Source organism: Quercus lobata, chromosome 3 (assembly GCF_001633185.2).
Source record: "Quercus lobata isolate SW786 chromosome 3, ValleyOak3.0 Primary Assembly, whole genome shotgun sequence".
In the NCBI taxonomy this organism is placed as follows: domain Eukaryota; kingdom Viridiplantae; phylum Streptophyta; class Magnoliopsida; order Fagales; family Fagaceae; genus Quercus; species Quercus lobata.
Genome location: NC_044906.1, coordinates 8,664,504 through 8,680,156, shown reverse-complemented (window position 1 = coordinate 8,680,156; position 15,653 = coordinate 8,664,504). Strand labels below are relative to the sequence as shown.

The following is a 15,653-nucleotide window of genomic DNA, read 5'->3' as shown; positions in this document are numbered from 1 at the left end:
AAATTAGAGGTGTAAATGAATTGTGCAAGTTGCTTATGATCGACTTGGGTTTGATTCATTTGCACCATATATGGGAATCATACAAAAATGCCTAGTATGGGAAGAATTTCACGTCCTACAAGTGTTTACTACTATACTTTCCATTATAAGAACTTTTACTGACTTCATTGGTGTCCGTATGAAAATGAGAGGCCAAGACATATCAAGTTCTAACCAAAACTTTGGAATCCAATTTTGAGGAAAAAAAAGTAGGTTTTCTACTGGAAAGGGTTCACTTCTGAAGTTGAGGCTTCTTTTGTAGGGTCACACACACACTAAAGGCACTTTGTATGGTCACCCTTTTCAAATGTACTACACTCAACAAGAAATTTCAGAGTTAAAAGAGTTCCCAGGATTTAAGCATTTAGGAGGGTTTTTTAGGGTTGGAACTTATAGACGTTACTACTGGACTCTTTATAGGTGCACATTTTGCCTTGACACTGCTCATTCTCATTCATAACTTAATATTGCCGTGTTTTCTTTTTTTTTTCTTTTTTTTTTAACATTTGAGGGAGTTTAAGTAATATGGCCGTGTTAAAAATAAGTTTTGTTAGGGCAAGAGCTTCATAAATTAATTTTTGTGGCTATAAAAACTGGTAAATGAATGGTAGAACCAATACTTGCTGATGCCATAAGTTCTCAACTTTGCGTTTTTTGCTCAACCTGCAGAAAGACTTGTAAATGTTACAACCACAACTTGCTGGCCCGTGTGCTGATCAGGATATGTATTGATTGGGCTGCAGGAGTAGGTTTGAAGAGGTGGAGGTGCCTAAGCTTATTATAGTTTATGGCAGTGAGGACATGGTGTGCAATCTGGCGAGTGTTATGGAGCTGTACAAACACGCCACAAGTAAGGATAAGACGCTTAAGATATACCCAGGAATGTGAAGGAAATGGAGGCAGACAGGGTTTAAGGGTCTTGCGATTGAAAGAGATGAGTAGTGCTTGTATTTTTTGAGGGCGACATGCTAATTTTGATTTTTTTTTTTTAATAGAAGAGATGGTGATGTAACATTTTTTGACATGTAAGGATGATATGTGCCACGTGGCAGGTCCTATATGGCACTTAAAAACAGGAACCAAACCTTAAGGGTCAAAATGAAACTTTTGAAACACTATGGACCAAAATGAAAGTAATTTCAAATATGGGCCAAAAGTAAACTTTAGTCAGAAATAAAATAGTACAACCCCAAAGTCCAACACCACGCTGAAGGGCTGCCTGCTATCAACGATATAACTCATGATCACAATGAACATCAATTCATAATTGATGGTAAAGAAACAACGGTGTTGGATAGAAAACTATGATCTCATCTTGCATTCTTTACATTTGTAAAAGTAAATGATTGGTAATTGAAATAGCCACTATAAGTAATAAAATCTACTAAAAAAAGGAAAACTAAAAAGAAGAAAGAGAGAAGGAAAAGAAGAGCTATGCACCTTTACATGTAGAATAATGCTAAGCACACTACAAATTTTACTACATAGATCTAACAAACTTATGTGTCACCAATCACCAAAAACAGTTCAAACATTCAATTGCAAGGTGGTTGAATCCCACCAACCACATTGATTGCCACATTAATTTGTAAGTTTTATGTAGTAAAATTTGTAATAGTTTTAACTTTTCCCAAAACCAGATAATTAAGCTTGGACAAAATCCAAATTGTTAGATCAAATCAAATATCATCACCTCCTGTTCCACCTTCAGTATCAAGGTACATAGGTTCACTAGCACTGCTTGTAACACCCTCCATGAGAGCAAATCTCATGTCTTCAGACGGTTTCCAATGCCGCTTTCTCTGATTTATGAACCAATTGTTGATCTGTTTTTGATCTAATCCAGTAGCCTCTGATAGCTTCAATTTCTCCTCCTCCTGTAACATCATCCATTCTTTTATGATTCGAAAAAGGGAAAACAACAAAATGCATAACCTTTGTCTCTTTGAAATTATATGATGACATTACCAAGTCCAACAGGTTTATTTTAATTTTGAGCATTATGTTATTTCAAACATCTTCTGCAGACAAAGAATACATAAATCTTGGAGTTAATTTCACTGAAAATGTGCAAGGTTACAATACACGTCGTATAGTGATGTACCTCATCTGCGCTATACCATAAAAATGCTGATTAAGTAATAATTAAAGCTCCTTGTTATCGCTCATATAGTTTATGATCGACCTAAAAGACAATCAATTTGAGACTCAGCACACTCACGCATAACCATCTCATCCGCATAATTAGAGTATCACAATTCTGGCTACTTTAGTCTAACTAGAATTTAGATAGTACAAACTAGGCAATATGGTACAATGGGATTTGGCCTTGAACCCAGCGCAAATTATTGCATTAAACTACCGTACACTGCTTAGTATTTATAATAAGACTAACCCTAAGGATACATTATATGTAGTAAGGACTATACAATGGGCTGAACCCGAACCCATATCTCTATAACGTACATAGATATTTGGAACTTCTTTGACAGTACATGGATAGATTAAGACTTCAATCTTCCAATACTAATCTGACTAATCCAGAGCCACTTAATTAGTTCCGTAAGAGCAATGGCCATAAATTTTATCAAAATGGTATTAGAACTTGAATTCAAGTAATTCTTCCTTGTTTAGCTGCAATTGAAATCTTGCATATCAAATTAAGAACAAAAATATTGCTATTATATTCATTGAGTTGAATTGAAATTTCATTCCTATAAAACATTAGCACAAGGATTAGCCTCTATTGTTTAAAAAACAACCTGGTTTCCCTAGTTTTGTGAACTTAGAGTTTCATGAGTCACAGGACCAGAAATATTTAAGCTTCAAAGTACTTTTCTTCTGGTGTCTTTAGTTTTAAGAATATCTTTGTTGTACCAAGTATTGTCAAAAGATTATTGGTAAGCTAATTTTTCATTTCCAATCTTTTCCATATATATATATATACTTTTTTGCACTCTCAGTCAGCCAGGAAACGTATTGTACAAAGTTATAGTTTTAAGAAAAGTCAGTACTGATCTGTGAAAATATGAAGGGAAAAAGAAGAAATTAACTAAATAAGGATAAGTTAACACCCATGAGATCATATATGTGTGTGTGTGTGTGTTGAAATTACCGTAGGATATGGCCATCTATAATGAGTATTCCACCAGTCCATCAATGTAGTTCTTGCATCCTTTGGTAGCTTTCCTTTCTTTCTTTTCTTTAGAAACTCTTTCCTCAAGCTGCTAAGATAGCCACTGTACTTACGAAGGAGCATTCCTTTAAGGTCCTGCTCACCTGAAGTTCCAGCACCAGAAGAGTACTCTTGGCTTTCAGGTGCATCCACCTCCCCACAGCTTAATTCCTCCTCTGAAGTCCCAACTGCACCTTCATCTGAATAGACATAGAAAGAAAGAAAAGTTACATGGTAATCGGGAAAAGGTTGAAATACATCCATACCCCAATTAGGTCGTCAGAGATATCAAGACTTACGGTCACAGCCCGTTGTAATTGTAACAAGTTTAGATTCAAGTATTCAATGTACTAGGACTGACTTGTAGTGCAAGCAAAATAACATCCTAATTCCACTTGTACTATCTATCTAGGATCAATTACAGTGGACTCAGGCATAGGGTTTTGATATATATGACATAGATAAATATAAATTATTCAATCTATATACAAATTATTGGAAGCTTAACTTCAGCAGTAATCCATTAAAGAGGGTAGAAAAAGGAAAAATGATTCAAAGTTTAAACTCTAAAAGAATTTGCAAGTAGAAACAATTAAACATGACTTTCAATAATGCTACGCAGCATGTGGCTAATTTTAGTCATTTTGTCTCTACTTTCACCACATTAATTAATACATCAACTAAAAAACCTCATTCTCAAAAAAAAAAAAAACTAAAAAACCTAATGGTTCATTCGGATTAAATATTTGAAGAGATATTTGGATTTCAGTTTTTAGTTTAAATGGTTTCAATAAAGTATGAAAGTGCAATTTTTTTGCTATACATGAATAAATTTGAGACGTTAATTTGTAGATTTGATTAGGTGGAAGACGTTATTGTTAAAGAAAAACCCTTAAATAATATTACATCATGTTAAAATTCAAATCAAGAAATTTATACTGATGAATGTTCTTCAAATATCTTGATTTTAAATCCTTAACTTCTTGTGTAACCTAATAGGGATATTTCATAAAGAAACACTGCCTCCAGAAGTTAAAACTGCCATTTTTTTTTTCTATTTGCCCATTTTGTTTAGCACTAAGTTCTGAACATGCTAAGAGTAGCTAGTGAACAATGAAATTTCATCTTCAGTTCCAGCTTTATATAAACAAATTAAGAAGGTTCATGGACATGACACACTTCACTACAGAATTACCATTCAAACGGTTCAGGCCCTCATGAAGAAGCACTCAAACACAATCAGACAAAATATTTAACTTTTCCACATTTGTTAGTTTTCTGGGTGGTTTGTTGGTATGTGTTCACTACTGGTACCAATGTTAGCTCTAAGGAGCAAAATATAACCAACAGACGCACCGATGGTGCCGGGACTTGGAGTTAGAAGGGACGGCTCTACTGTTAGCTGTGTGCGGCAGCTCCGGCCTTTAACTCTACTACTTTATCACTAAGGATTTCTGTTTAAAACTTTTTAAATGGCTAAGTTGTCTGTTTTGGGTAAAATAGATTGATTGGGCTTAAATTTTTTAAGCTTATTATTGCTAATTTTTGTTGTTGGGCTAATTTTTTTGGACTTGTATATTTTGTTTTAGATTTAATCTATTAATTTTTATGGCCTTTAAAAGATGGAAAATGAAAAAACTACAAAATTTTTACAAATTACTAATGTGATAAGTGGTTATTGATAAGTAAAAAATGATGCAAGTGTGCATACAAATAAGAATTTGCTACCTCAATAATTTGTAAAAATGTTGTAAAAAAGTGTGACTATAACATTATTCTTAAAAAGAATTGATGGCATTGTTAAGGGGGGAAAATGTAATTTTATTGAACAAAATTACTAAAATAAGTACCTATTAAAATATTAATATTTTTATAAATAAAAAAATTTAGGAGGGGCCATTGCCCCCTAGTCAATATATAGCTCTGTCCTTGAATAGGCGTTAACGAGGTAAGGTACATTTAATATTTTTTATGTATTTATTAAAAAATAAAGTCAAACTGTTCATAAATATGAAGAAAAAGACACACACAATCACAATGAATTTGTGCATGCATGCAGTGATGTGCACATTTGAAAGCCTATTTTCCCTAGAAGGCAAGTTTCATCAATGCTGGTGTTGCATTTTTACCAATGTTGATACAGCACACTTTAAATAACAAAAATAAATAAAGGGAAATGCTAATGAGTGTCCTTAGGGTACTGGTTAAGAATCCAGTTAAAAAAAGTTTTTAGGGGGGAAAAAAAAACAATTAATGTTTTGACAGCTTTTTTCATTTCCTATAAAAGTGATGTCATAACTTTCCTAAAATGGATTCTTAACGAGTGCCCTATAAATAAACATAGCCATGAACTATTATGAGTAGAATAGTTAATAAGTTTATTTATTAACTATTAAATATTCTACTGGGTTGTCTTTTTTATTTATTTGATTGAAAATTAAATAGGTTTTCTATGGCATTTAGTATAAATGATTTTCCATTCAAAAAGTGTTTACACTTAAATGCCATATAAAAGAGGATACTAGTTTTTAATGGTAAAACAAGCAAAGAGAAAGAGTTATGGAACAAGATGGGAGTTCCCATACTAGAATCTTAATTCTTTTGCAGCGAAGATGAAAAGAAATTAACCAGTTGGAATTCTTCAGGACAGTTTAGTTTGAAATAATTAATGTTATGTCTTTGCTATAAGCTTAACCAGGGGAATACTCCTTCCCATTTAAAATCCTCCAATTCTCTTCATATTTTTATTCAAATGCAACACAGAATATTTATTTGATTTATATGGTTTACATAAATTTTTTTAAGACCATTGAATTTTTTAAATGCCACTCACATCTGTCTAAAATTTGGAGGCAATTGGAAGATTAGATTGGAGGAGAGCCTCTCCCAAGGTAATAAGTTATTCCTAAAATTTTAGTTGGAAACCATCCACATCAGACTCTAAAGTCACCTATCACCATTAAAGAAAGCAAGTGATACAATAAATGAAGCAAAGCTATCACCTTTAATACTAACTTTGGTTGGGATTTTGACCAGGAATATTTAACTCACCAGAATTCTTGAAATTTTAGTTTTCATTTGATAATGTTTTGCAAGAATTACAATTCTAACACCATCTCAAATCTCATAAAACACGAAAGTTCTAACTCTTATCTTCTAGATGGAAAATACTAACAATTCCTGGGAATCAGTTATACAACTCTTAAATTAATTCTACTTTTTTTTTCCTTCCAAAAATAAATTTTTTACTTTTTTTTAAACCTTAAAACTGACTACCTAGATTTATAGAATTAATTATAGAAAATAAAATGTCTATTTTCCATTCAAGTAAGATGTTTATCAATGTTCAAGGGTATTCTTCCATATAAAAATTACCCATAATGGTCAAGTTAATATATATTTCAAACAATTCAAAGTTATACATATAAATAGTATCGTCTAAAATAGCAGTATAAATCTAAATTCTAAGTATATATAAATGATAAACGTCAACTTTCAAGAGCTCTATTACAGTAAGTTCTTGAGTGAAGTCCAACATTAAATACTAATGAGATGAATGAGTGGTTAGTATAACATAACTGAGCCCATACCTATTGGGCTTATGCCTCTTGGGTTAAATGTGTTTCTATGTGTTATATTAACTACTCAATTAGAGTCTCACTAAGTCACTAAGGTGTCTGGGTTTTAATTATATTACATAAACTAGGTTAATCAAAAAGGATCCATTCTGATATACATATTCATGAATATGGTTTAGTATCTTAGCTGATTTTTCCACAGTTTAATAAACTTCATGAATGTTTTATTTGAAAAAAGATAAAGAAAAATAGTAGTGGTAAGCCCATTACATGATTACTCATCTAAGAAATAAAAGCAAAAACACTTTACAAGATTGAGATCTGATAACTGATAAGGTTTTTAGGGTACTATAAAAATGTTAATCAATCATTGTTAAATAAATGGTCCAAAATTTGCCGCATCATCAACATTTACACAAACATTAACTAGCATTATTTTTGGTGTCCATGAAAGATAATGATCACTATGACAACCATGAAGGGTTAGGATTTTAAGAACTCTACAGTGGAGTTACTCTGGGAGCTCTAAAGAATTTATGATTCTAATCCCATGTTACATGATCACAAAGCAGACTGATTTAATAAAATATAACAAGCAAAGCCTAAAAGCTCTGATTCTGGTAGTATATATTTTAGTCCAAGAAACATAAACAAATCAAGCAAGGTGCATTTGAATTCATGATTTGTATTGTGAAAACATGTGTTTGTACATAAGCAAATTTTTTACAGTAGTTTAGTGTGACAATAATAAGATAAGGTGAGGTGGGGTGGGGTGGGGAGCTAAAAGATACCCTCAAATTAATTTCTAAGTATGGACTCAGTCAATAGTGCTCATTTTAGAGGTTTAACGATAAAAAAAAAAACTATTTATTTGCGTTATTAATACAAATTTTACTGTATAAACCTTACAAATCAAATATATTAACTTCCAAGACAAAATAAATGGTTAGGGTGGCACTAGCTTCAACACTCCAGTACAAAACAACATGACCCATTTATTAACTTCTAGCAATAACTTGAAGGTGCAAATCCATACAGGAAATTATAACTCTCACTGTTTAAAAAAGTTTCAAAGATATAATTTAAAAAAACCATACCAGAGCGATAATCTAAGTTTCTTGTCAATGTTCCTTTACAGAGGTTACTGAGCTGTAATTCAATGCTGCTCAAGAATGTGGTGGCTTCATCAAACGGCTTGGATAGCTCCTCCTTGTATCTATGTAGAGCCTCACAGTACGATTCCTTTAAAAGCAATAGTGAACAGTAAGTAACATGCACCTTTGCCACTATGAGAACATAAACTTTAAAAGAAAGAAAGGAAACAGTAACCAGATTCCAAGTTTTCTTTTCTTACTATTATTTCTTGGAAGCCAAATTAAACAAATATTATAATATGTCTAAAAAGCAAAATTAAAGCAAAGAAAAAAATAAGTACCATGAATTCATCAAGTTCTGGATCAGCTCCTATCTCACTGCAAGTGCTTAATAAGTGGTTTTCTCTGCAAATTTCTTCAAGAAGAGAAGCCATTTCTGGTGGAGCTCCAACCTTTCGTGCCCACAAAAATTAATAAATAATAATTACCCCAAAAAAAAATCATTCACTAATTCACTTTTTCATTAAGCAAAAATATGTTTTTGGAAACAATAAAAGCAATTCTAAAGGGCTAATCAAATAATAAAATAATAATAATATATAGTGCTTCAAAGGAACCAATAAATTATCCAATAAAAAAAGGGGTTACCTTTTGGCATTCTATATAAGCAGAAACCAAATTTGGATAAAGAGGGTGGTTGGAAATCTGGGTCTTGATCAGATCTGTCATCTCTGACTCAGTGACCCCAGTCTCAGCCACTTGAAGCATGTTATCCATAGGGCAAAGAAATCCAGCTGAAGTAGTAGCAGTAGCATCAACAATGTTGTCAACTCTAACAATCTCATCTGAACATGACAACACAGAATTCAACCTGTAAAACTCTTCCATAGATACTGAAATTCAAGAATAGTGCAAGTCCCTATGCTATATATCCCCCTAAAAAAACTCCAACTTCAAGAAGAATCCCACAGAGAGAGAAAGAGAGAATGTTTGAGACAAATACATTGTGGTTTAAGCAAATATTTGATTAATCCACTACTGGGTATTGCTGTAGACTTGTAGTACAAGCTTTAACACGAAAAAAATGGAAACTTTATAAAAGATAGAGACAGAGTTTAGGTTTAAGCAAAGTGAACAAAGAGAAATGACTCTTAAGTGCTTCTTCTTTATGTTGAAGTCAATGAAAAACAGTAAACACAGCCACAAGGAAGACCAATTACATGAGCTAAACTAGAAACAGTAAATCTTTCTGGGATTAGTACAAGCCGCCATTATAACAAAAAATAAATCTTTCAGAATCCTATTGATATAAGAGTACCAAAGAAAGTCAGTCACTATAGACAGAAAGAGATTGAACAATAACTAAAACCAGAAGGAAAAGAGACTAGACCTATGTTCTTTTCCAAGAAAATTTGGATAAGGGAAATACAGAGAGAGAGAGGGAGAGAGAAAGTGATGAAAAATAGAGAGAGCCAAGAAACTGTGAGTCTGTGACTCTGAGAGACTTTGGATGCAGTGAAAGACTTAAACAGTGGGAGTCTTGACAAAGTTGGAGTGAGTAGCCCGTATTTATAGAGGCTCATCTATCTGATAGGGCCAGGTTTTACTCTGACATGACATTCTTGACAGGTTTTGAAACCTTATTGGTTTGAGGTCTCAATCTGTGGGTCCCAAACAGCAACATGCATGCTGGTTAGTTCATACCCATTCGTACTGTACACTACCCTGCTCCTTTCACCCTTCCTTCACAAACTCTCTCCCTCTGGTGAAATAGCACTTTTTTTTATTTGATAGTTGGTGAAATAGCACTTATGCACTGTGGTAAAAATATGAAAAATTTCTCTCTTTCTGCAGTTTTTGTTATCCATGTTAAGTAACTTTTTACCCATTATAGAAATTCAAGGTGATAAAAATGTTGGCATGCATGAACATAAAAAAAAAAAAAATTGATCTTTTGTTCCAGGTGATGAGTACTAACTCCTTTATATAATTCTATCGTATCAAATCCTAGGATTTAAAAATCATGAAAATCTAAACATTCAGATATTTAGGTTAAACTACAGAAAATTAAGAGCATTTTTAGCTCTCAAAAGCTAAAAATGTTATTTTTTAGCATTTTATTCCAAAAAAGAACACTATAACAAAAGTGTTAGTGTTAAAAATTTTAGCATCTGAGCTACAGTCAACTGCTATGTATGACAATCAACTGTAACTCAAATCTTATAAATATAATAATATTTTAATACTACTTTAATTAAAATATCTTCTCTCCCACCATTTCTCTTTTCTTCTCACCAGACTATCTTTCACTATCTTTAATTAATAAAGTGGTAAAAAATATAAAACATTTGATATTAAATATATTATAAAGTGAATTATTAAAATAAATAAATTAGGTTTTTAAGATATTAAATACTAAATTTTTTTAGATTCTTGACTGAGAATGTTGTAATGAAATAACATATCTAAATTTACTGTTTACTGCGTTCAAATAACACAATTTTTATGGGTTACTGTCCTGTTTGCCACATAACTCTAAAAGAGGGAGAGAGCCCAAAACACAATCATGAGAGGGAACATCAATAAAGAGAGAAAAGCTTTAAACATATAATTTTATTTTATAAAAAAGTAAAAATATTATTTAAGAGAGTGGAAATCGAAGTATGACTCAAAAGCATGTTCTTCTAAATAGTGTTTAGATCACCAATTAAAAAACATATGTAGTGTTCAGATTGTCATGCCTATAATGTTTTCAAAAAAAAATAAACGATTATAAATTAATACAATAATCTGTTATTAAACCTGATACAAAGATATACTTTATTATATCATCTAATTTATAAGTAAAATAATATAACATGTGATTGATTTTGTTTGAAAGTTTGAATATATTTTTTTAATGCATTAAAAATTGAATGAATGTTTGTTTATTATTCAGCAATCTTTAATCTATTAGTATTTTATTATTATTTTTTGTGATTATCTTTAGTGTTTGAATTTAATTGGAAAATCTAGCAAGCTAAAAACTATTGATTCATTCTTCAAAATAAATGAATATGGTAATTCAAAAAATAATAAACTTTTGGATTCTAATGTTGAAACTTCAACTTCCAATGAGCATTTTTTCAAATCTCCAAGGATTGAATCCAAAGAACATTCTCCTGGATTTTCAAAAGTGGAACGTGAAAAAGTTCATTTTAAATCTTCAGCACTTATTTCTAATGAATTATATGCTACTTAATTAAAATAAGATCCATGATTATGCACTCAAATGTGGAACTATCTAGTTAATCAATGTTATGATCAGACGTGCTTATTTAAAAGTTGAACCATATCAAATTCATCTTTTTAAAGTATTCATTTTCTAAAGAAAAACATCTGCCTCTTTCATGCTTCTTGGTTCACGAAATTTCCCTCTTGGCTTAAATTGTATTTACAATTTAGCCTCTCAAAGGTAAATTCCTAGCTCCGTCACTGGACCAAGTTTCTTACACTAGTTTTTGGATATGTGTATGTTGAATTTGTGTAAATTTTCCCCTTGATGCATCTAGGTATTTCACATTGATATGACATAAAGAAAAATAATTAATCCACATTATTTTGAAAATCATATTTACGAAGTCAAAAGTCATCATAACACAATACGACTATGGGGAGGAGAATGGCAGGGCTCTTTTTTTATAAGCCAAAATCATTTTCCTTATTAGAGCCATCACATTAGAGATTTGGCTATGGAGATAGATAACCTATCATGGATTTGGCTTGCTGTTTCATCCCAATTATGAAATGTATTATTTTTAAAATGGATTGCTTTGGAAATCTCAAATGCATAAATTTCTAAATAAAAATTCAAAACAAACAAAAAAAAAAAATTATAAAAAACTCAGTGATAAGAAATTCTCATGTCTCATCACACCTACAAGTTTAAAAGTTATGAGTTCAAATAATAACAAACTCTATTATTGCTCACGACCCCACATTATACAAGAGTAAGGTTTAAGTAGGTAAGTGATAGTGATAATACGGATACGTACAAACCCCCTTTTTTTCTCTTCAGCAAAGAAAAATGATTCTAGCCAAAGGTCCACTACATTCCAAATAGATATGTATTGTTAAGAAAGTACTTGCGTTTTTAATTCCACTCATAATTGAAGCCAGCGGTGATATGGCTTGAGCTTGACTATTCCTTGCAGAAAATTCAACCAAAGCTCTGTTTATGTAAATTATATTGTATGAAACTCCAAGCAAATTCGAGTGGATGAGGTTTTACAATTTAGGTTATTGAACCTATGTGTGATTTTCCTCAAATTGGTTAAACGAGTATGTCAAGATCCATAAAATGAAGCTGCAATATAAGGAAAGGCATAGCAAGCTCCATGTGAGACATTATCTGTATTGCCTTTATGGCTCTTACTCAAGTCTCAATCGCTATAGGTGGGGTCTTTGTGTTAAATCATAAATGCATCATTTTTATTTTTTTATTTTTTAGGCTGAAGATTTTTATTACTTGGCTGAAATCCTATGTATTAATTCCTATGTAAATATTTAGTGCATCCATGACATAGTATGGGAACATATGAAATTCACGTTAGTAAACTTTATTCTTAGGGTCACGTCAAAAAGACTATTATATCTTCTCCTACAAGTAAATAAAAGGGGGATAAACCACACCCCCCCCCCCCCCCCCAAAAAAAGTTAAAAAGCACACTTCACAAACCAAACATGTGTCCTCGCAAATTGAGAGCCTGTTTTCATTGTTTAAACAATACAACACGTATTTTCACAACACTTTTTTATCCATACATATTTTCACAACACTTAAATAACGTTACTAGAATAACAGTACCAAACGAGTTATGAATAACACAAAGATACCATTTGAAACAAAAGTTTAGAGTTTAGAGGTACATCAAAAAGACTATTATATTTTCTCGTGCAAGTAAATAAAAGGGGGAAAAAGCTTCCCCAAAGTTATAAGGACAATGTCCCAAACTAAACATATGTTCTCGCAAATTAAGTAATACAGAGATACCACTTAAACCAAAAGTATAGAGTATAGAGTTTAGAGGTACATTAAAAAGACTATTATATTTTCTCCAACAAGTAAATAAAATGGGTACAAAGCCTCCCCAAAGTTATAAAGGACACGTCTCAAACCAAACTCGTGTTCTCTCAAATTGAATAATACTGAAATACCACTTGAACCAAAAGTTTAGAGTTTAGAGGTAATAATATATGATTTTCATTATCCTTATATATAATTTTATCTTTATTTTCTAATTTTTTTTATTATTATAGAGTTTCAACCTATGGCATCCGTTTATATGATTGTACTCTTTATTATCAAACCATAGACAAGGATTGACTATCAAATCTCTTATTTAACCATTAAAGATTTGACCAGTTAAACTCACATGAAACCCCACTTGGTTCATTGTGTTTCTTTACTTCTTTTCTGTCCTTTATATCGAACAAAACTTAAAGTGTGTCCAGGTGACAAATGAAAGTGATATATGGGGAGCCCAATGTTTATCATAACAATGATGCATTTGAAGGATTATCATTGTCTAAAGTGACAATGGAACAAACAAACCGCTAGGCCTCGTCAATGGGCCGGGCCGGGCTGGCCCGACCCGTTTTTACTTGGCCCATGGGTCTAATGGGCTGGGCTTAACGGGCTGTTGACTAGTCAATAGGCTGGGTCGGGTCGGGCTGGATAGAAAAATCCTAGCCCATGGCCCTACCCATGGGCAATGCCCATTTGGGCTTTAGCGGGCTGGGCTAGTGAGGCGGGTTTAATGGGTTCTCCATGGGCATTTTTAATAGGTCTTCAATGGGGTTATAAAAATTTAACCAAAAAAATTATAATTATATATTATTACTTTTTTTTTTTGAGAAAGAATTATATATTATTACAAACTATCAAATTGAACAATTAAATCTACTAAAAAGATTCTATTAAAAAAAATACTAAGACATATCTCTTAAAAAGGTACTAAAATAAGATTAATTAACTTTTATTGATAAGAATAAGTAAGTATATTGAATTAAATATCAACTCTTAAAGGAAATATTTGAAGAATAAAATATCAATTCTTAAAGGAAATATATAAAGAATCAAATATCAACTCATTAAGGAAAGAATTTCTTCCAACCAACGATAAGCTTTTTTTTTTTTTTTTAAAGGAATTTCTTCTATAATTGTAACTTGTAAGGAAAGAATTGGAATTTATCAAAGGAAAGAATGACTTTCTTTCCAGAGGCACAGAGGTAGGGCAACAGTCATCTTAGTAACTTTGTTTTAAAAATCAAAACTACTAGACTAATACCAAAATATATATTTATTATGCATATTGTATCACAATCATTCCAAGTATTTAGTGGTTAGGTGTGTGGTCTTAAAGTTTTTATAATGTCTAAAGTTTAATCCCTCACCCACCCAACCCCCAAATTATTTTGTTATAAATTTTGGGCAATGAGTCAGGCTACTAGGTTGGGCTAATGGGCCGGCCCACTGGGCGCCCATGGGTAAAGAAACCAACCCATAGCCTGTCCCATTGGGCTACTGGGCTGCCCACAGGCTTCAATATTACCGGGCTGGGCTGCCCATTAGCCTGGTGGGCTAGCGGGCTACTGGACCAACCCATGGGTCATGGGCTATTTGATGACCCTTACAAACCACATATGGTTTTCAATAATATTTATCAATGGTATGTGTTTTTCATTAATTAAAACTCCTGAATTCACGGAGACTGGAAAATTACATAGAATGCTCTAACTTTAATTTTTGACCTTGGGACATTATGTTTCTTTACTTCATGACAAAGCTTTTCTTTTCTTTTTCCTTTTCATCAATCGTTGTCTTCTAATGACAATTTAAAATATTAGGAGTGATAAATATGGACTTGATGGTGCCTCCTTATACCCAATGAAAAATTCTCTTATTGAAAAGCAATTGATTGCAAGACGCTCACACACAAACCAAAATAAGAAAAGAAAACAAAAAAGAATAGTCCCTAATTATCCAGATAGGTTGCCTGCATCTAATAATCAAAATATTTCAGAAAAAAAAATGGTATATAAATATTTCATGTTCAACTACGAAATATGTAAATGAAAATCCTCTATTTTAATTTTTGTGCTCTACATTCTTTTTTTCTTTCTTTCTTTCTAAAGAAATCAAAGTTTAAAAGGGGAAACAAAAAACAAATATATATAAGATACTGAAATTGGTAAAGCTAGTATAAACTATAAAATGGAACACTTTTTAAGTAAAATAGATGATCTTTGTTCTACTCATGCTAATTACGTAGCTGTAAGTGTAAATGGTTTTTGGGGGCAAATCTTTGATTCGGAATAAATCAGGGGCGGCGCCATATATAAATTTTATTCCTAAAAAAAAAAAAAAAATTCTAAATTAATATGGATTGTTGACCACCCTAAAAAAAAACTTGACCACCCTAAAAAAAACTTGAACATCCTAAATAAAAATTTATCCGTTAAAAATAAAATTTGACTTCTCCAAAATTTTGGTCCTGTGGGGCCCAATAATCTCTGGGCCAGGCCCATTTGCTCGTGGAGAGTCCGAAGGCCCAAGCCGAGGAGAGCTATGGCCCAAGCCCGATAACATAGAGCACAAAACTGTTTTGGAATACAGCCGAGGACAGTTCAGTCCTCGGCAGATCCAAAGTCCCACCGGAATAAAGGGGTAAAATTGGAATTGGACTAAACTTGAAAAGAGACCTAAAATATCTTGGGAAAGTTACC

At 32.2% G+C, this 15,653-nt stretch overlaps 1 protein-coding gene across 1 annotated transcript; it reads right to left on the bottom strand.

Annotated features, from left to right (window-relative positions):
• Positions 1 to 1,214: 1,214 nt before the first annotated feature.
• LOC115981936 (homeobox protein knotted-1-like 1) lies at positions 1,215 to 9,409 on the bottom strand. The gene is made up of 5 exons (XM_031104374.1): positions 8,535 to 9,409; positions 8,228 to 8,338; positions 7,890 to 8,034; positions 3,155 to 3,414; positions 1,215 to 1,916 (listed from the first exon to the last, which is right to left on the bottom strand). The coding sequence occupies exons 1-5, from the start codon at positions 8,772 to 8,774 to the stop codon at positions 1,719 to 1,721; spliced, it is 954 nt and encodes a 317-aa protein (XP_030960234.1). The 5' UTR covers positions 8,775 to 9,409; the 3' UTR covers positions 1,215 to 1,718.
• Positions 9,410 to 15,653: the final 6,244 nt, after the last annotated feature.